At 43.0% G+C, this 21367-nt stretch overlaps 1 protein-coding gene across 5 annotated transcripts in view; it reads left to right on the top strand.

Moving 5' to 3' along the window:
• The window catches only part of EPSTI1 (epithelial stromal interaction 1), a 139078-nt gene that overhangs the window by 47761 nt on the left and 69950 nt on the right, over positions 1-21367 (top strand). For all 5 annotated transcript variants that reach the window (XM_008260007.4, XM_070048761.1, XM_051850664.2 and 2 more), the window contains exons 2-5: positions 12563-12621; positions 14303-14386; positions 18594-18667; positions 19339-19422. In XM_008260007.4, coding sequence (XP_008258229.3) covers positions 12563-12621; positions 14303-14386; positions 18594-18667; positions 19339-19422 — 301 coding nt within the window. The remainder of the gene's footprint in view (positions 1-12562; positions 12622-14302; positions 14387-18593; positions 18668-19338; positions 19423-21367) is intronic.

Here is a 21367-nt window from a genome sequence, read left to right as displayed (position 1 = left end):
TACCTTTCTCTGAAGGGAAGAGAGAACTTCCACTCTGACTACGACTTATCTAAATATGATCAGAGTCTGTCAACTCAAAAGGCTTCCATAGCCTTGGCAACTCATGACAAGAGCCTAGGGTGACTACTGATGCCATAAACAAGAGTGTCAATTTGTTAAGTCAACAACAGGAGTCACTGTGCACTTTCTCCTCATGTAGGATCTTTGTCCTTAATGAGATGTACATTGTGATTTAATGCTATAACTAGTACTCAAACAGTATTTTTCACTTTGTGTTTCTATGTGGGTGCAAACTGTTGAAATCTTTTCTTAATATATGCTAAACTGATATTCTGTATATAAAGAGAATTGAAAATGAATCTTGATGTGAATGGAATGGGAGAGGGAGCGGGAAAGGGGAGGGTTGCAGGTGGGAGGGATGTTATGGGGGGGGGGAAGCCATTGTAATCCATAAGCTGTACCTTGGAAATTTATATTCATTAAATAAAAGTTAAAAAAAAAGGAAGTGTAATGGTAAGAACCTGGGGAAACTCAGCAAGGCCTGTGTAGCTTCTGCTCTGTGCGCCTGTGTCTTCATTCATTTCTTCTAGGTATAGGAAAAATGCCTCTGAAATGAGATTCATATAACTTAATTTAAATTTTGTCTTAATTTTTTTTTTAATTTGCAAGCCAGGGAGACAAGAAAAATTCCATTTGCTGGGTCACTCCCCCTAGTACCTGCAACAGCCAGCGCTGGACCAGGCAGAACCCAGGAGCCTAGAACTCAATCCAGGTCTCCCCTGTGGGTGGCAGGGACTCAGATACTCACTGAATCATCAGCTGATACTTCCTGGAAGATAGATGATACATGGAGGAGCCGGGACTCAACTAAGTGCTCCCATATAGGATGTGGATGTTGCAAGCTAACCACTGCACAAACACTCAACGACACCATCGGACCTGCTTTAGAGGAAGATCAGAGAATTCTTTTTGGGATGTTTCAAGAGAGAGTGGTAGGGGAAGGTCAGAGCGAACTTCCTGCTGCTTCTGTCCTCTCAAAAGCCAAATTGTGTGTCCTGAACCCAAATTACAGCTTTAAATTGATTTGGATAGAAAATCACCTTTCAAGAGCCAAGTGTCTGTGGGGATCTCCTTTTCTCTGCTGTCTTTTCCTAAATGACAGAGGGCTTGGTGACCTTCTGTGAGGACAGTTTTCTTTCTCAGTGTCACTGTTTCTGAGCAACCATAATAACACAGTGACTCGCATTGACTTTGCAGACCTCTGACCGTGACCTGCGGTGAACAGTTCATTTGGCAGCATGATGGAAAACACATCTGAGTATATATGAGGGTGTATATAAGGAAAACCTCATGAAACCATTCTCACCCTTACTATGTGTGAAACCCTCTGACATTTTCTATTCTTATTCATTAAAAATAAATCCATTGAATTGATTTCATAACCTATTAGTGGTTTACCACCTGCAGTTCTATGCATGGCAGAATAGATTGTTAGGGTAGATGCAAAGAAAAGACTTTTCAGTCTGATTAAATCAAATGTACCTTCCTGTTTGTTCAGGAGGGTAGAAATTATGTTCTTTAGAATGAATTTCCAACTTTTTTTCACTGGGTTTTGTTCCTCAGTATGGTATGCCTTTGCAGCCTGCCAAGTCATGGGGAGGAAACGTTTTAGTTCAAATACAGTATCATCAAAAATGAATGGACATTTCTCAAAATGTCTTTGACAGCTCAAACAGTGAAACATTAAATCAACGGGATGATGAAAGCTTGAAAACACATAATACCTATAATGATCAGTAGACGCATAGCAGAAATGAGAAAAAAATGCAACTTAGTTCAATTACACTGTAAGGTTACCTACTTCAAAGTCACTAGAGGGCTGTAAGGTTATGCATGTTGTTAAGGTTAATTGCATCCATTCAGGATGTATTTGACTCTGAAACAAAAGCTTAAGGGGAAAAATAATCAAAGAAGACAACATCTGAAGGGTCTGTTCTATAGCAGAGAATCAGCTCATTATGGCTGTGTTGTTCAGCAATGATTGTAATCAGACCCCAGCACCCACAAATATGAAGACTTAAAAGTCAATCCATGAAAGTTCTGAAACAAAAGACATACATCTTTTTATTATTATTATTCATTTATTTGAAAGAGCTACACACAGAGAGAAGGAGAGGCAGAGAGAGAGGTTTTCCATCCACTGGTTCACCCCTCAATTGGTCGCAATGGCTGGAACTGTGCCAATCTGAAGCCAGGAGCGGGGAGCTTCTTTTGGGTCTTCCACGTGGATACAGGGGCCCAAGGACTTGGGCCATCACATACTGCTTTCCCAGGCCATAGCAGAGAGCTGGATCAGAAGTGGAGCAGCTGGAACTCACCGGTGCCCATATGAGATGCTGACACTGCAGATGGCAGCTTTACCTGCTGTGCCACTGTGCTGGCCCCAAGACATACATCTTCATTAAAACTCGGGGGCTACTATTGCCCAGTGTTTATTTTCCATTAACAGTAGCAAGAGCTAAGCCCCCATGCTCCTTCATCTTATAAGAAAACACGAGCCTCTGTTTTAAGAAATCTTTATTTGAAATATTTCCCCCCTTACAAATCTTATCAGTATTTCCTCCCGATTGTAACAGTAAATTCATATTTGACCATTAGAAAAAATGCAAGTGTTACAAAGCAACATAAGATGTGGAAGTTCTCTGTAATCAGACATCAGCACTTCAAAGAGCTTAGCGTCGAGGCATTTTTATTTGTGAAAGTCTGGGTGCACTCTTTTGATTCTTCGTGCCAAGTAGAAAACATTTAGAGCCATTACAATCTTCATCAATTTCTACTGCTGACAGAAGGTGGCAGGGAAGAGAGGGGATAGTCACGTTTTATTCTTTATTTTAAAATGTGATTACCCTCTATCACATAGGGAGTGTTGTATTTCATATTGGTTTATTATCTAGTTGTGCAGGGAACAACTCATGTTCCCACAGTGGAATCTTGGATAATACAAGGCAACTTTGAAATATTCATGGGAAAAAATGGAATTAAAAGATTGTGTTAGTGTAGAAAAATTTCAAAACCCAAGCGTAGTGTCTTCATAATCTGTATTTTCCATGAGCCATTTGAAAATTCCTCATATCTCCCAGGCAGGATTCTTAACAAAAACATCTCAGCTGATCTAATCACGAAGAGATCATCCTTTCCTTAAATCCGGATTGTGAGGCTTTCTCTAAGTCAATTTACTTGAACTCTTCAAAAACATCATTCGTGAAAGGAAGAAAATGAGTAAGGAAATGGTCCCGAGATGGAGGAGTCTAGAGAGACAACAAGAGTGTGTAACCCATGGTTGGGTCCAGGATGAGGTGGAGCTAGGGAGGAATATGGGTGCGAAGAAAGAACAGTTTGAAACTATAGACAATTAGGCCACGTGATATCCATATGACATTCCTTGGAGGTGATAATGTTACTTTGTAGGAGAGTGTCTTTGTTCCTGGGAGACTCATGCTGAAGTACCTAGGGGTGATGTGTCCTGACTATACAGCTTACTTCCAGAAGGTTCAGAAAAATAAATAGTAAAAGTGTATGTAGAAAAAACTAACAATTGATAAATCAATTTTATAGAATGTAAGTCTTCGTTTTACAACAATTTTAAATTTGCAGAAATTCATCATATGTTCAGGCTAACTCTGGGATTTTGGAAATGCAAATAAGATATTGAAGGAAGAAAAATTTAAATGTAGTTCACATTCCTGTTCAAAGATTGATTGATTTGAAAGGCAGTTTCATAGACAGGGAAAGACATAGATCTTCCATCCACTGGTTCACTCCTCAAATGGCTTTAAGAGCTGGGGCTGGGCCAGGCCTAAACCAGCAGCTTCACCTGGGTCTCCCACATGAGTAGCAGAGGCCTAAGTAACTGGGCCATCTTCTACTGTTTTCCCAGGCACATTAACAAGGAGCTGGATGGAAAGTGGAGCAGCTGGGACTTGAACCAGTGCTCATATGGGATGCCGACATCACAAGCGGTGGCTTAACCAGCAGTGCCACGATGTGGGACACCACATTCCTATTCAGATTCTTGATTTTGCAGGACAATGGAAATTTTTTTTCTGGGTAATGCTCTGTGCAAAGCTTTAAGCCAGGTACATTCTATAGGATTATTTATAATAAGAACAGAAACAACTGGAATGATAGAGTGTTAAATTAGGATGCTTCTCTGTCATGAAATATTCAGTATTAGGCACATTACATGTATAATTGAGTTGTGAAATTCACTTACAAGTGAAAACAGAGTATCTAATTATACACAAAAGGTGATTGCAAGTGTGAAATAATACAAGGGTACTTCAGTAAGTTCATAGAAAATGGAATTAAAAAATTTATTTTGGTGCTCTTGGAAACCTTAGTTTTTTTAAATACTCATTTTCCATGAAGATCCTTTCTTGAAGAAGACCTCCCTCTACATGGATTTCAATTTCTTTTACCCAAATAAACTTTTGATTCCAGTTTTCATGAATTTTTTGAAGTATGCCTTTATGTATAGAACAGATTGGGTGGAAATTTACTCAAATACAACTGAAATTGTGATCTTTGAGGGAAGGGATATAAGTGACTTTTAAATGTCTTGAAAGTAATTTTCTACATTTATTCTATGAGTATGTACATCTTCCAGAGTCAGAAGTAAAAAAACGAATTTATTTTTTTAATGTTCTGTGCAGATTTAGGTATCTACATCTCTGTGTCTTGCAATTTTAGTTTTGTCCTTTGAGTTATAGATATTCTTTAGGAGCAGGTGTGTGGACATAATCAGCTCCAGGCATTTTTTTTAAGATTTATTTATTTGAAAGAGTTACATAGAGAGAGAAGGAGAAGCAGAGAGAGGGTGGGGGGCGGGGAGAGGTCCTCTATCCGCTGGTTCACTCCCCGGTTGGCTGCAATGGCTGGAGCTGCACTGATCTGAAGCCAGGAGTTTGTTCTGGGTCTCCAATGTGGGTGCAGGGGTCCAAGGACTTGGGCTATCTGCTGCTGCTTTCCCAGGCCATAGCAGAGAGCTGGACCGGAAGTGGAGCAGCCAGGGCTCAAACCGGTGCTCTTAAGTGATGCCGGCACTGCAGGTGGTGGCTTTACCCACGGTGCCACAGCACTGGCTTAATAATAATACTAAATACCCTCCAAGCTTAATAATAATATTAAAAAAGTGATCTTGATGACATTGTCAATTTCCTTATCACTAAGCCATTCTCAAAAAGAAAGTTAAGCCTGTATATTCTGTTGTTGGAAAAGACAGTTCTCACTGTGCCTCTCATACATTTTGTGGGTATGCCAGAACTGCACATTTGCCTGCCTGGTCTCTTTCTCAGTGTGTTTCTTTTCTAGCTGGGAACCTTGAGAGGTAAGGTATACTCACTCAGGACAAAGAATAGGCTTGCTTACTGCCTGCTATAAACGTGGTGGATTCTCCAAGCTCAGTGTTTCTGAGCTTCAATGCACATACACTGTTGTGCAGCATCTGTCAGGTTGCCCAGTATAACCTTTGGCCAAAGAGAACAGATGCAAATAAGTTGATGCTCATGCTGCTTGCTATGCCATGGGTAATGATTTCCTTTGTTTCTGACCCAGGAATCTCATGTCTTCTGCTAGTGTCAATGACACAGTCACAGGCTAACTTATTAGCTTGTATGCAGAGTCAAATCAGATTCCAGACTAACAGCTCTCAAAATAGGAATTCAGTGTTATTTTCTTTACTGATGAAGAAGTTCTAGAAATTTTGTAGGGATGAGTATGCCTGCTAATCAGTTCCCATCTCTATTCCATCATTGGCTTTGGCCTCTTCAATATGATGAGTCTCTATAATAGTCTATTTCATGTGTATCCTTTGTATTGTTAGTGTTCATCCTCCATGCTAACTTTCTTTTCCATAGCTTTTATAATTTATGTGTGTTGAAGAAACACAACATCTTAGATTTATCCTAAGTTTGTACAGATCATGTAATGAAAACCAATATATGATTGCATAGCTAGAAAAATACACAATGCCTTTGTTTACCAAAAAATCTATTTCCCCAGAATTTGTACATACCCAAGGACAAGATTTTCTTGAGCTATAAAAAACATCAAGCCATTTTATTTTTGTAGGATGGTAGAGTTTACATGTCCACTATTCGGCTTGAAATTATCTGTAATTTACTCTTCTGCTTTTTGTTTTGTTTTGTTTTTTTGCCCATGACTACCTTTCTTTTTCAATTAAACCGGTGTTGTTCCTAATCAAAAACTTAAATTACATCTGGTACAGTTTGTACACTCCAGGGGATAGATTTATGAAATAGTTTTAGGCAGCCAAGATATTTTTTGTAACGTCAACATAACGTTTTTCATAGAGTGCTTACTGATGAGACATTATGAAAGTTGTGCAGTTGTGTGACTTAAGAGAGAGCTCACAGAGAAAGTATTTCTTAAGTGTCTTTTCCTTTTTTTTATAGTGTAGAAAACATTTTGTGCTTTATCTTGTGCTGTTCTTTCATGTTTTCCTTTATTGTATCACATTGATGTTGTGCTGTCAGAGAGGGAAAACAATCGCACACAAATTAGAGTATTTCATTAAACTTCAATGAGGTAATTAAGGAAACTCATTTTCAAAAATATACATTTGTTTCAGCAGCTTGAATGTTGCTTCATCAGGAAATGACCAGAATCCTAAATATAGGTAGGCTGGCTTGCTTAGATCAGCAGCTTTGAGAGTCAGACTATGAAGAAGGATGCCACAGAGGTTAAAAGAGCAGAGGCCTTTGCTGTGGCTGGAAACTAATTGGCTGAAAACATTAATAAATTATACTCGCTATTCATGTCAAGAAAAAGCTGACAGAGGGATGAATATTTTTATCTACCAAGGCATTACATTCTGTCACATTGCTATTAAAAAGACAAAAAGAGGAGCTGCCATTATTGCATAGCAGGTAAAGCCACCACCTGTGACATACCATATAGGTGCCATTTCATGTCCCGGCTGCTCCACTTCCTGTCCAGCTCTCTGCTAATGCACCTGGGAAAGCAATGGAGGAAAGCAATGGGCTCTTGCCGCCACATGGGAGACCTGGAATAAACTCCTGGCTTCGGCCTGGCCTAGCTCCAGCCGGGGAGTGAACCAGTGGCTGGAAGATCTCTCTTCATCTCTCCCCCTCTCTCTGTAACTCTGCCTTTCAAATAAATAAATGAATCTTTAAAAATAAAATAAAAGAATATCCTGCGACATAAGCTCATCTTCCTATGGCAAGAGGAATAGAAGCTAAATTAGTCGGCTGTGCCTTTTAGTGAATATTGTAATATGTTTTAGATTTGGTATTTTCAGCTAATAAAATATGGCTAAGAAGCTTGCCAAGAAATTCTCTACCACAAAACATTTATTACTGGGATCATTGTCTAGCATTGTGCTAAAAATACTTTTGGTTAAAACTCTCTAATTTCAGGACTAGATAATTTTCCCCCTCCTTTCATGTCCCTGTATTAAGTTTGAGTATCTGTAGCCTACTATATAGGCCATAGATGGGCTGAAGGCCTGTTCCTAAGATTCTTGTATGTTGCCAGACTAAAACTTAGATTAGATACTGTGGAATACAATCTTTCACAAACCGTTGGTTTTTCATTGCAAATGTCTTCCAAAATTTCCATGAGAACCATGAACCCAGAAAATTTTCTTTGATGTGGCTCTTAGCAAAGTCCTGGCAAAGAAATACCTTTGCATTACAGATTCTATTCTTTAAGTGCCAACTTGGTATCCTTTTCCCTCGAAGTTTTCTTTCCTTTTTCTTGTTGTTGTGTTGTTGTTTTTAAAGATTTATTTATTTGAAAGGCAGAATGACGCAGAGAGGGACAGAGGATAGACACATAGCTTTGAGAGTCAGCTATGAAGAAGGATGCCACAGAGGTTAAAAGAGCATCTGCTAGTTTCATCTGCTAGTTTATTCCCCGAATAGCTGCAACAGCACTGGGTCAGACTGAAGCTGGCAGCTAGAATGCCATCTCTGTCTTGCACACAGGTAGAGGTACTCAAGTGCTTGAGCCATCATCTACTACGTCCCAAGCACATTAGTAGGGAGTTGAGAAGGAAGTGGAGTAGCTGTGATTCAAACAGACACTCCAGTTTGGGATGCAGGTGGTGGCTTGACTCAACAGGCCACAATACCCAGTGTTTAAATAAAAATTTTTCAAGCTTTTTAAAAAAAAATCTTTATTTTTCATTTATTTCAAAGGCAAAGTTACAGAGGGAGGAGGGGAGAGAGAGGGAGAGGAAGAGAGAGAGAGAGAGAGATCTTCCATCTACTGATTTACTCCCCAAATGGCCACAATGGCTGGAGCTAAGGTCAGGCTAAAGCCAGGAGCTTCTTCAAGGTCTCCTACGTGGGTGGAAGGGCCCAAACACTTGGGCCATCTTCCACTGCTTTCCCAGGCACATTAGCAGGGAGCTGGATTGGAAGTGGAGCAGTCAGCTCTTGAACTGGCGCCCATATGGGACACTGGCATCACAGACAGAGGCTTAACCTGCTACATCACAATGCTGGCCCCCTAAGATTTTTACTGCTGTTATTTGAAAGGCAGAGGGACAGAGGGAGAGAGGCATGGGGAGAGTGAGAGATAGAGAGAGATCAGGAGGAGAGATTTTCCACCCACTGGTTCACTCCTCAAATACCAGCAACAGCCAGGTCTTCCATGTGGGTGGCAGGGAGCCAACCACTTGAGCTATCTCTACTGCCTCCCAGGGTGTGAATTAGCAGGAAATTGGAATTAGAGTGTAGTTGAGTCATGAATCTAGGTGCTCTGATATGGGACATAGATGTCTTAAGTTAACTGCTGTGCCAAATGCCCACCCGCTTTATGCAAGTTTTCTACCCCACAGGTGTCTTTGTGAATATCTTCTACCTTGAACCTCTGATTGCTTACAACATCCCACTTTATCCATTGTCTGGGTATTCTTGTGGAATGTTCTGCTAGTTTTACAAATCATTCCTAAGTAAAGTTTAAGTTCTGTTATAGTGGTTGATGTCTATTTTCTGGGTATTCCTTTACTCTCAGTAAGTCCCTAACATAACAAAGTCCATCACAGATGCTCAGTTAAATATGTTTCATTGATTGAAAGTCAACCAAGGGGCGGAAGTTAAAGAAGAGTCCTATTTTATGCCTTTTGTATTGTTAGCTGAAGTTAGCTGAAGACTACGTTGGTCTTAGTCAAAGTTCCTGGATTTGATTTCAGCCCTGCTGCTGAATTAACATGTATCATGCTCTTTGGCACATTATTGAATCTCTGAGTCCTCTGAGTCCTTTTTTTTTTTTTTTTTTGACAGGCAGAGTACACAGTGAGAGAGAGAGACAGAGAGAAAGGTCTTCCTTTTCCGTTGGTTCACCCCACCAATGGCTGGTGCACTGCGTCCAGTGCACCACGCTGATCCAAAGGCAGGAGCCAGGTGCTTCTCCTGGTCTCCCATGGGGTGCAGGGCCCAAGCACTTGGGCCATCCTCCACTGCACTCCCTGGCCACAGCAGAGAGCTGGCCTGGAAGAGGAGCAACCGGGACAGAATCTGGTGCTCTGACCGGGACTAGAACCTGGTGTGCTGGCGCCACTAGGTGGAGGATTAGCCTAGTGAGCCGTGGCACCGGCCCTCTGAGTCCTTATCAGAGGTTAGGTTAGCTAATCCCTAAGTTCCCTTTTAACCAAACTGCTCGTAGTGCATTTGTGTTCTATAACAGAATACTCAATGCTAGGTAATGTGTAAAAGAAAGAGGTTAATTTGGATCATGGTGATTTGGCTGTAAGGTACCAGAATTATGATTGCGTCATGACATGGTGGGGATTTAGAAGGGGAAGAGGATGTGTACAAAAGACCAAGCATATGTTTTAGCCTCACTTTATAACAAGCTATTCTTATGGTAACGAATCATCTAGTCCCTGGAGACCTAACCCACTCTTGTGAGATGTCCATGAATCCCTTCTAAGAGGGGTGCCCCCTTGACATACATGCCTCTTAGAAGCTGACCATCTCTCAACACTGGAGTGTTGGTGGGAATAACTCATACACAAATCATAGCAGACAGTTTAATGGATCCACAGCAGGGGTTCTTCCAGTATTTTAACTTGATCAAGAATATCAGCATCTGGGTGGGTATTTGGTGGTATGGTTAAGATGCTGCGTGGGACACCCACATTTCATATTGGAATGACTGGGTTCAAGTCCTAGCTCTGCCCCCACTTCTAGCTTCGTGCTAAGGCAGACCTGAAAAGGCAACAGGTGATGGCTCAAGTAATTGGGTCCCTCCCTGTAACCCAAGTGAGAGACCTGGATTGAGTTTCTTGCTCCTGGCTTTGGCCTGGCCTGGCTTGGCTGTTGTAGGCACTTAGGGAGTGAACTAGCTGATGGGAGATCTCTCTCTCTCTCTGTTTGTTTTTCTGCTTTTCAAATAAATAAAAATGGAAAAAAAGAATATCAGCATTACCTGGGAACCTGTTAAAAAATGCAGATAAGGACTCGGCACTGTGGTGCAGTAGGCTAAGCCTCTGTGTCATGGCTTCCAGCTCTCGTATGGGCACTGGTTCTTGTCCTGGCTGTTCCTCTTCTGATCCAGCTCTCTGCTATGACCTGGGAATGCAGCAGAAGACGCTTGGACCCCTACACCTGCGTGGGAGACTCAAAGAAGCTCCTGGCTCTGGTTGTTGTGGCCGTTTGGGTTGTGAACCAGAGCAAATGGAAGACCTTTCTCTTTGTCTCTCCCTCGCTCTGTGTAACTCTGCCTCTCAAATAAACAAATAAAATCCTAAAAACAGTGGTTAATGAGTCTTCTCCTAGAGCTGCTGAATCAGAAATTCTGCCTCTGAACAAGCCTACCAACAACTCCTCCAGGGGTTCTGATGATAAAGGTTGGGAGCTACGGATCTGCAGAATGGTGAAGTCCCTAGAATGGGGAGAAGCTGTATATCACAGTCTTAGTAGGCTCTGAAGATTGTTCAGTAACTTCGTGGGTGGCATTTAAATTCCATGTCTTCAGTTTCAGGTTTAAGGCTCTGTAGAATGGCTCACCATTGCATCATATTCAAGTTTCCAGGTACTACCCACGGAATTACAGCTCCCAAGCTCCTATAAAGCACTGGCAATTGAGGAGTGAAAAATCTTTCATAGTGCGAACAAAGATATACGCAACGAACAAGGGATTAATTTCTAGTGGCAGTCTCCTAATTTTGTATTCATAGCGTTGTATGCATGCTAGGCTACATGTGCAACATCTGCTGAAATACGTCAGGTAATTGGGCATCCAGCAGTCCTATTTGCATGCAAAGGTGGTTGCACACCTCACATTTACAGGTCTAAAATTAAAGCCCACTTTGAAGCTGGCTGGAGGCTCTCAGAGAGGAAAATAAGGAGATAAAGAAGAAATGGCTTCTGCTAATCAGTACTTTTGGCCTCTACTGTTCAATCCGTGCTAATTTGCTCTTTGAGATTGTATAGTCCAGGTTGAAGAAAGGGACTTCTAAGAGTATCTGGCATTTGTGTTAAAAAATCTAGTTATAAGCTGGTTGTGTTTCTCCATAGCATTCCCCGTAAAACTGTACCCACATGGTGTGCTGCCGTCTGTTGCTGCGCTATAATTTTGAATTATGGAGCATTCGTATTCTTGTGGGACCTCACACACTGTACCGAGAAGGGCCACCCCAGCACAGACTCAACGACTGGACTCGTGGCATCATTTGGACTACGCGTCAGTTGATCATGGTGCCTGCTCTCCAAAGCTCATACTATTTTAACAGCTTCCCAATGTCTCAGTCTTTAATACTTTTGGTTAAATGAAGTCTTCCTCTATGAAGACCTTCCTTGCTTCTTTGTCTCCTGATTATGCTCCTATGTGTGCCCAGCAGAGAGAAGAACCTGGTAGGCCTATGCCCAGAAAAGTCGAATACTAATAGCACAAGACTGTGTCCATTTGAATACTTAGGTACATCTTCAAGAGGAGACGGCCTGTGCTCTCAGTGTGTGGGAACAGGGAATGCACCAGTGTTTTTTTGTCTGCCCCATGTGGCTCACAGGGAAGAGCATGCCAGTTTTAAAGGGAACTTAGCCACAAGTACCACCTACAAGAACAAAGAAGTCCTACAAGGCCATTCTACCAAGACCCAGTGGTGAAGCAGTCACTTGTCACATCACTACTTTCTAAGAGCATACTTCTAAAAGTTCATGGAAAATGGACTTAAAAATAGGTTTTGTGTCTCAGAATTTGAAAACTGAGTATGAGAGGTTTTCAAAGTGTCCTTGAAAAATGCATGTAATGAAAAGGAGAGCATGGATTTCAAAATTTTTTTGGCACCAAGATAAACTTATCTTAATTACATTTTCTCAGAACATATTGAAGTACCCCTGTATTTCTGTGTTTGGCCACATCCATTTGTCTTGCTTTGACAATTAGATTGTAAGGTCCTGGAGAGCAGATCTGGGCCTTAAGAATACCATCTTCTACAGTACCCTGTCTGCTGCCTTATGTGTGCTGGTTTTTCTTATGATAATAAGCGATTTTTTTTCCCTCTTCATTCTAGCACAGGAGCATATACCTTGATAGCACCAAATGAACACCGGAGAAACCAGATACAAAGGAGTATGTATGCTTATTCATTTACCATTCAAGTACCTCTCACTTTCTTTCCAGTCGGTTGGTTTTGGTCTGAAGTCTTTTTATCTTCTCATTTGTACAGGTGCACCTGATCTCATCAAAGTTTTTTTCTTTTTAACTTTGGCAGTTTTAATTGTGCCTGTCAGAATGATTCTGCTGTTAACACTTGTGAATCTGTTTCGCTACAAGAGTAACAGAACTCAGTACTTTTTTGGATTTCTCTTGGGCTTACGCAGCTTCACAAGTTACCTATATACTGAGCTCATCCCTGTAAAGTTAGACAGACTGCTGATGCTTTATGAGTACTTTTGAAACAGACAAGTGAGATGCCAAATTGATCATGACATGATTTGTACCTTTCTTGGTTTGTCCCATTCCTCTGCGATACCATTTTTCTTTATTCTCTGCATGCCCATATTTTGTAACCATCAGAATCTACCTCAGCTGTTTTCTGTATTTATTGATGGTTTCCAGCTGTTTTTATTTGTGTGGTTCAGTTTCCTTCTGTTAGTTATAAACTCCTTGAGGACAGGGACCACATCGTACTTGGTTTTGTACTTAGTGTCTATATAGTATGTTTAATTGAAATATGGGAAATATAAATGCTACCATTTGGACTTAGCATAGCATCTTTCAGAACTGGAAGGAGAAGTTCATTTACTTCACAAGGACATCTGAGGCTTGTTCAAGTCAAGCTGTGGTGCTAGGACTGAACTCCAATGCTCTTTATTAGATTGTTGATGGGAGATTTAATTTTGCGATTAATGATGGACATAAGGGCACAGCAGGAAAGCAGCTCTCCAAAGCCCTCCTCTCCCAGGCAGGTAGCCCCCTGTGTGGTACAGTTGGGTAGTACAGCTTATGAGAATCATAGCTTCACAGACATTTGCTATATATCTATGGGTACTGCTGGCGGTAGACCAGCAGAAACCCAAAAGCTTTGGCATCTTCAAACTTTTGACTTAAATATTTAACAGGATTCCTTCCTTCCTTCCTTCCTTCCTTCCTTCCTTCCTTCCTTCCTTCCTTCCTTCCTTCCTTCCTTCCTTCCTTTCAATAATCGTATTATAAGCGAGCGTTTGGATTAATCAGGTTTAAGAGAAAATTAGGGCATGCCCTGGGCAGAAAACAGGGCAGGTGTCTCTCTGGCGCCCCCTGCTGTCACACTCCCTGGGGAATAGGTTCTGCCTAATGGTCCCCAGTGTCAGGAACCTGAGCAAGGGTGCCCACCCACACACAGACCCTTGTGCCCCACAGTTGCAGTAAGCGTGGGGGGACACTTAAAGCAATATGGGCACCAGAATTCTCTGGGGGAAATGTTTACCTGTGTGTGAAAAGTTCTTACTGGCATGTTCTAATATTCTAATTGTCAGCATATTTTCTATAGGAACCCTTTAAAACTAAGCAAGAATGGGAAGAAAAGCTATACTCCCTCATTTTAGTAGAAATGCTGGTTGTGAAAATTCTTGTAGAGGAAGTGCCCCAGGCGTGGGCCCAGGGTGGCCCGGAAGGGGTAGGGCTGGAGGGTGTTTTCTTACCCTGGAGAACATATCCACTCATGCTTGCTCGAGTTCATCGCCCTCTGATGGTGGTTTTATGCATGAAGGTGCCAGTCTCCTTTTCAGCGTCTAACGATGGGTGCTTTGATTTTTCTCACTTTGCTTAGTTGCTGAGCAAGAGCTGGCAAACCTGGAGAAGTGGAAAGAACAGAATAGAGCTAAGCCGGTGCACCTGGTGCCTAGGAGGCTAGGTAAGCAAGCAAACTCGGTGCCTGAATGGGTGTGGGGGAGGGGAGGGCAAGGCCCCCAGGGATCCTGCTAGCCCCTGTGTGTCTCTGTTTGAATGTATATTATAGGTTGTTTGGTGGGGTGAAATTCACTTAAAGCTGAGACCTTCAAGTGTGCACGCCACCGTGATGCAGGAATGAAGTGATGACTTCATTGCCAAATAATTTAGATCTTCTTGGATGATCAACCCTGAAGAATGCTTACCTGGCGCACTGCTGTGCCCTGTCATAGCACTAGTCAGGAGGAGAGGAAGAGCTAGCCCAAGTATGGTAACCATGCCACTTTAATGCAAATGGGAGAAAAAGGAATGGAGGTGTCAATTGCAAAAGCAAGATGAGAGTGAACTGGGAATCACCAGGGGGGTCACCAGGGGTCACTGGGGTCACCAGGGATGAGTGTAAAGGAGAATGTCCCCTGGGTTTCATCTAACAGAGAGAGACTTTGGGCCACTCAGGTGGCTGCTGCCCCAATGATGAATTGTCTGGGCTGTCTAGGCCCGTGTTAGATCACTCGTAGGGGAAGCCGCCTAAGGGGAGCCATTTCTGTCCTTTCTCCCCTTTCCTCTTCTGGAAGCTTCTGAGAACTTCCAGCACGAGACCCAGCTCCCCAGATTTAGTGAACACAGGCACGTCTCGGGTCGGAGGCCACTGACTGTCCTGACAGCTTTAGAGAAGTATTTGTTTTTTCCAAGATGTAGTTAACACTAAGCTAATTTGGAAATCACTTAGCGAGTGAAAGCAACGGGTTTATCACCATCATCCCACATCTCATGACAAGGGTCACCTCTCTGCTGACCAAGCCAGACTGGAGGGGGACAGTGAGAAACAGTCCTTCCTAGCCAGCCTTCCCCAAACTGCCCGTGTGCACCAGTCTTTCCCACGCGCACCAGTCTTTCCCACGCGCTTCAGAGGGAGTGAGAAATTCGATTTTGTTGGGTGTTCTCAAATAATAAAGTTGTTTAGTTATTTCAGGGCATCAAGGGTCTCACTCCAGTGTTAATGTTCAGTCCTAAGTACCAGTGAAAATCCTGTTGGTGGAGACTGAGGCAACTCCCCTGTTCTAGCCCAGGCCTGTTTCAGGGAGGCAGCCAGCAAATGAAAGGGATGTGTAGCTGGATTTTTTTTTTTTGTGATGGACTGCCCTGTTCCCAGATTGAGGCCTCCAGGGACAAAGGGGGAAGTGCAGATCAGAGGTAAGGCTGTGTACTGCACGGAGCCCCTTGGGCTGCTGCTAGTTTCCCTTCCCGGGGTCCTTGTGTTCTGCAGCATCCCTCTCCCCCACCCCACTTCTGTCTTGTGGGTTCCCGGACAGAAATGATAACCTGTCCCTGTGGTGGTGCTTGCCTTCACCGTCGGCTCTTGGTAGGGCTCCACTGTTCTCTAGGTAGTCCTCCTCGGCGAGTCCCTGTAGGACCACTTCAGATGGAGCTTGTGTCTCCTCAGTCCTACGTGGCTCCGACAGGCAGCACCTGAGCGCCTTCTTCCCACAGACGTGGAGGATCTAGGCCCTTTGCTTTGCAGCCGCCTCTTCCTGAGGACCCAGCTGAGCAGCTAACTAACAAGAGCCCTGTGCCTTGCAGACTGGCTTTTCTAGGCATGGTCTGCTAGGGACACTCACAGTCTTGGGGCATGCAGGTTGAGGTCGCCACGTAATTTTCATGAAACCCTTCTTATTCACCTTGAGGTGAGGATTTCTCCTCCAGCAAACACAGAGGAGATGGAATTCAGAAAGACATTCTTCCTCGGATTTCTACCTCCCTGTGACCTCTCCAGCCTCTTTTATAGACTGAAGGTGGTTGCTGGTTGCTGGTTAAGCTTCTCTTCACAGGTTTTCAGGTACCTTCTTGAAGATCCTGCCTTAGGGGTCAGGCACCTGACTTTGGAATTTGGAGCAGTTGGACGCACCTATTTGTCTTGGGATCTTAGCAGAAAATAAGCAGGAGTCTCATTTTAACTTCCTCTTTTTTTTTTTTTTTTGTTGTTGTTGTTGTTGACAGGCAGAGTGGACAGTGAGAGAGAGAGACAGAGAGAAAGGTCTTCCTTTTGCCGTTGGTTCACCCTCCAGTGGCTGCCACGGCCAGCACACTGTGGCCGGCGCATCGCGCTGATCCAAAGGCAGGAGCCAGGTACTTCTCCTGGTCTCCCATGGGGTGCAGGGCCCAAGGACTTGGGCCATCCTCCACTGCACATCCGGGCCACAGCAGAGGGCTGGCCTGGAAGAGGGGAAACCGAGACAGAATCCAGCGCCCCGACCGGGACTAGAACCCGGTGTGCCGGCGCTGCAAGGCGGAGGGTTAGCCTATTGAGCCGTGGCGCCTTAACTTCCTCTTACATGAAGCTTGCAGGAATGGTCAGGGATGGAGGTGGGGCCATTATGAGGTGGAAAAGAAAATTCTGGAATGTATGAAATTTGGAGATGAATTTTGAGCAAAACCTGAAATGCTTGGACATCTGAATTTCTCCATTATTTCTAATTCTCTTCCCTTATGTCTGTACCCCTTAAAATATTGGCCTGGTTGTACACGGTACTTGAAAGGGGCCATAACATGAGATAAAACTTCCAATATTCCTTACAGTTTCTTTTGCATTCGCTGTCCCCATGACAGTGACTAAAGTGCCAAAACCAAATGGGCCTTATATATCTTTTGGAACTCAGAAGAAAAGTCCCCGTGGTGTCTTTATCAGTTCAACTGCAAAAACTACAGTGAACACAAATTGTTTTAATGCTTTTTCTCCGAGAGTGAATCTTCAGAAAACTGACATTTGGAGTGACCAAAGCACCACGGAATTATTTCAAAGGAACCTTTATGATAACCTACACCAAACTTGTATAAACACTGAGAAATCCCTAGGTGGCAGTTCCTGGGTTGTCAAACTTTTAGGGTTTCTGGCCCAAAATTATTGCAGGTTTTAAGGAAAGCAAGCACATAATCTAACATCCATATTTTTCTCTTGAATACCTAGAGAAAGAACAATGAAAATAAGGATTGATAGTCAGTTACTGACTAGACTATTCCCATTGTACTTTTAAACACTTAGTTATAAATATTTCACATTTGCCTACTGGTAACACCCCTGAGGATTTCCTGAGCTTGGATACTTGAACGTAGGGCAATAGAGTGAAGAGAAGAAAGGTAAATGAAGCCTCGTTGGTCATCACCTTTATTGGGTTAAGGAACGGAAAGTGGGAAGAATGTTCTGGAATTTCCAGGACAGGCCACTGTTACGATTTAGCATGATGCTTCAAGTATAATTTCAATCTAAGTGAAAATTTTATTTTATTTTTTATTTATTTATTTATTTTTTTGACAGGCAGAGTGGACAGTGAGAGAGAGAGGGTGCCGTTGGTTCACCCTCCAATGGCTGGCGCGGCCGGCGCGCTGCACCGCGCTGATCCGATGGCAGGAGCCAGGAGCCAGGTGCTTTTCCTGGTCTCCCATGGGGTGCAGGGCCCAAGCACCTGGGCCATCCTCCACTGCACTCCCTGGCCACAGCAGAGAGCTGGCCTGGAAGAGGGGCAACCGGGACAGAATCCGGCGCCCCAACCGGGACTAGAACCTGGTGTGCCGGCGCCGCTAGGCGGAGGATTAGCCTAGTGAGCCGCGTTGCCGGCCTGAAAATTTTAATATCTACATGAGGGGTGGGCATTTGGTCTAGTGGCCAAGGTGCTAGCTGAGATGCCTGTGTCCCACATAGGACTGTCTGGGTTTGAAGCCTGGCTCTGGCTACTGACTGCAGCTTCCTGTTAATGCAGACCCTGGGAGGCAGTGGTGATGGCTCAAGTAATTGAGTCCCTGCCACTCATGCGGGACACCTGGATTGAGTTCCTGGCTTCTGGCTCCAGGCCTTACTGTTATGAGCATCTGGGGAGTGAACCAGGGGATGGGGGTGCTCTCCCCTACCGCCTCTAAAGAAAATACACATGATCAAAATACCTTAGTTGGGTTGCCCTGGCTTTTGGGAATGTGCCCTTGTCTTTCTGTATAGCTCTGTTTCTCCTTTAAGCAATTACTGTTGTTTAACTTCTTATTAAGAACACTAGTTACGTTCTTCTTTCCAGGAATGTGAAAATGTTAAAGGAACTAGTGGTGTGGACTCAATTGGTCAGTTCCTGATGGCTGACATTTCTGCTTCGTATTAATGTTTCCCCCTCATGGTTTTCCCCCCTTAGGTGGGAGCCAATCTGAGACTGAAGTCAGGCAGAGACAGCAGTTCCAACTGATGCAATCCAAACACCAGAAAAAGGTCAGAATCTCTCTCTTTTTGCTTGCTTTTGGCAAGGAATTTGAGTACCAGCACTTTCAAGGAACCATGAAGTAGCACAATAACGTTACCAAAAACGTAACACCTTTAAGCCACTTGCAAAAGGCACCTCTCAAAAGCAAAATCATGAAGTGAGAAATAGAAAGAGAAATGCTTAGAGTTCTTATCCAAACCATGTATGTAGTCAGCATGATGAAGAGAATTTTTAAATGAACTGTGGTTTAATCTACTATGTTTTGAATGTTTTGATTCCAAGAATGAGGATTTGTTTAATCTCATGCCAATCATGGAAGTGGAACAAAGAAGATTTAAGATACCCAGTATTTTTTGTATGAACACTATGAATTTTGTAATCAGGAAAAATTATCTTATTCTTCTCCTACTCCCTTTGAAGAGAAAAACAAGGAGAGAGAGAGAGAGAGAGAGAGAGAGAGAGAGGCAGACAGATGATACAGAAAGAGAAAAAACCCACAGGCAGCAGATAGCCTGGCCATTCCCCAGGATCCAAGTAGCTTGTAGGAGCAACCTACAATCATGGTGAGGTGTAGCAGAGACAATACTGTAATTTGCCTTTAATCATAATTTTGAGTGTCAGAGGTTCAGACTGAAAAATGTAACTGTTTTTTATCCTCTATAATCTCAATACAATTTAGCTGAAAAGAGAAGAATCTGCAAGGATCAGGAAGGAAGCCGAAGAAGCTGAACTCCAAAAAATGAAGGCAGTTCAGAGAGAGAAGGTAAGGGGTGTGGCTGACCAGGCAGCATTTACTGGGTGCTGAGTACCCGATTCTCATCTAGACACTCTCCATGGATTGACTCATTCAATCCCCCTAGTAGCCCTGTGAAGTCCATGGTATCCTTATTACCCAGTTTGTACATGAGGGAAGTGACACAAGAGTTTAGACGATTTGCCCAACTGTCCACAGTCGGTAAGTGGATGAGCCCAGAAGCTCAGGGTCTGAGTCACCACAGCGTCTCACCACTTGGGTGACTGACGCAAGTAGTAGCTGTGTATTTGGCTAGAAGGCAAAGCAAGGAGCACACAGTCATACTTATGGTCAAACATGGCACTTTCCAGAGTGAGTGTGGTATAGGCAAATATGCCTCCTTTACTGATAAAAATAAAAAGCATGCATTTGCATTTCCGGGTAAGTGATATGATCTATTCTAAAAACCTCCAAGTGATGTTTTAGTTTTGAGATCCATTTCTTGAATTTCTTCTATCTCATCGTCTTCATAATCTAGTAATGAAGTGTCGTATTCTCTTGGGAGTGTCATGCTGTCTTCCTTATTCTTGTTTCTTGGGTTGTTGCATTTGTTGTTCAGCATTTGTGGGGATAGTCATTGGTTCCCCCCCCCCCCCAGCTGTGTACTATGACTCTGGAGATAAGTGCATTGTCTGCTTTCAGTGAATCTCTAGGGGTGGAGATAAGCCTGAATTTGCACAGGAGGAACTGTGTTAAAATACCAGAGGTATGGGAAAAGATGGTAAAACTTTACAAAAATTCGATCCAGTAATCCAAGTCCAATCCAATGTTGCACCTTCACTGGCAAAGCTTTTTATCACAATAACTTTTTAACTTACCTTTCTTTCTCTATGTACTTTTCTATTCTCCAGTTTGGTTTCCTTCATCTGACTCTTTTCCTTCCCATTTTCTCCATGAAAAGAAAGTTCACATGTTGGTTTTGTGATTTTAGAGGAGTGCTGCCTTTAGAGACCATAAACCAGACACATTTAAGGTGGAACAAAGGAAATTGTGAAGTCATCACTAGGAACTGGAATAAGAGTTTATCTGTCTATCTACCTATCTATCTAACACACACACACACACACACACACACACACCTCCCACCTGCTAGTTTACTCCTCAGTTTTCTGCAACAAGTCTCCTGGGCCATGCTGAAGCCAAGAGCCAGGAGCTTTACCCAGATTTCCCATGTGGGTAATAGGGTCTCAACTACTTGAGCCATTACCTGCTACTTCCCAGGATGTGAATTAGCAATAAGCTGAAGTCAGGAGCAGAGCCGGGACTGAAGCCCAGGTCTCAAAATCAGGTACTCCGATGCAGAATATGGGTGTACTAAGAGGTGTCTTAGCCACTAGGCCAAGTAGCTGTTCCAGTTCCTGAAGAATTATTGTTATTATTATTATTGTTGCCACTTCCTACCCTAAATGTTCTTCATTAGTTTTCATTTGATATCCACAGTTGGCTGGCATGTGGGTTGTTTATAGTTCATTATTGTAATATAGACTATTCATAAATGTTAGCAGATGAAACTGTTTTCTTTAACATGGAATAAAAACAGTGTCTCTCTCTTTCCAAGTAATACCAAAACACTAGGCGTTGAGCAGTCATCAAATATAGAAATTGTAATTTGGTTGGCTCTTCTAATATGATAACTTTAATGATCACTGTAAATGCAGGAAAGTGAGAGATGGAGAGAGAGTTGCTCTATCAACCCCTCCACTTCGACATGTGACCCTTGAGTGAGCAGCATTGGCATTGCCTGAGAGTTTGTGCACAATCTTGGGCTCTACCTTCGACCAATGGAATCAGAATCTGTACTCTAGTAAGCCCCTTGGCTGATTACTATGCATCCAAAAATTCGGGAAGCATTAATTGAAACAACCTTGCACAAAAAGGAGCCCCTCCCCACAGACCACATCCTCTCATAGACTCA

Source organism: Oryctolagus cuniculus, chromosome 9 (genome assembly GCF_964237555.1).
Source record: "Oryctolagus cuniculus chromosome 9, mOryCun1.1, whole genome shotgun sequence".
Classification (NCBI taxonomy): Eukaryota; Metazoa; Chordata; class Mammalia; order Lagomorpha; family Leporidae; genus Oryctolagus; species Oryctolagus cuniculus.
The sequence above is the reverse complement of the archived record's forward strand: the minus strand, read 5'-3'. Positions and strand labels throughout refer to the sequence as shown.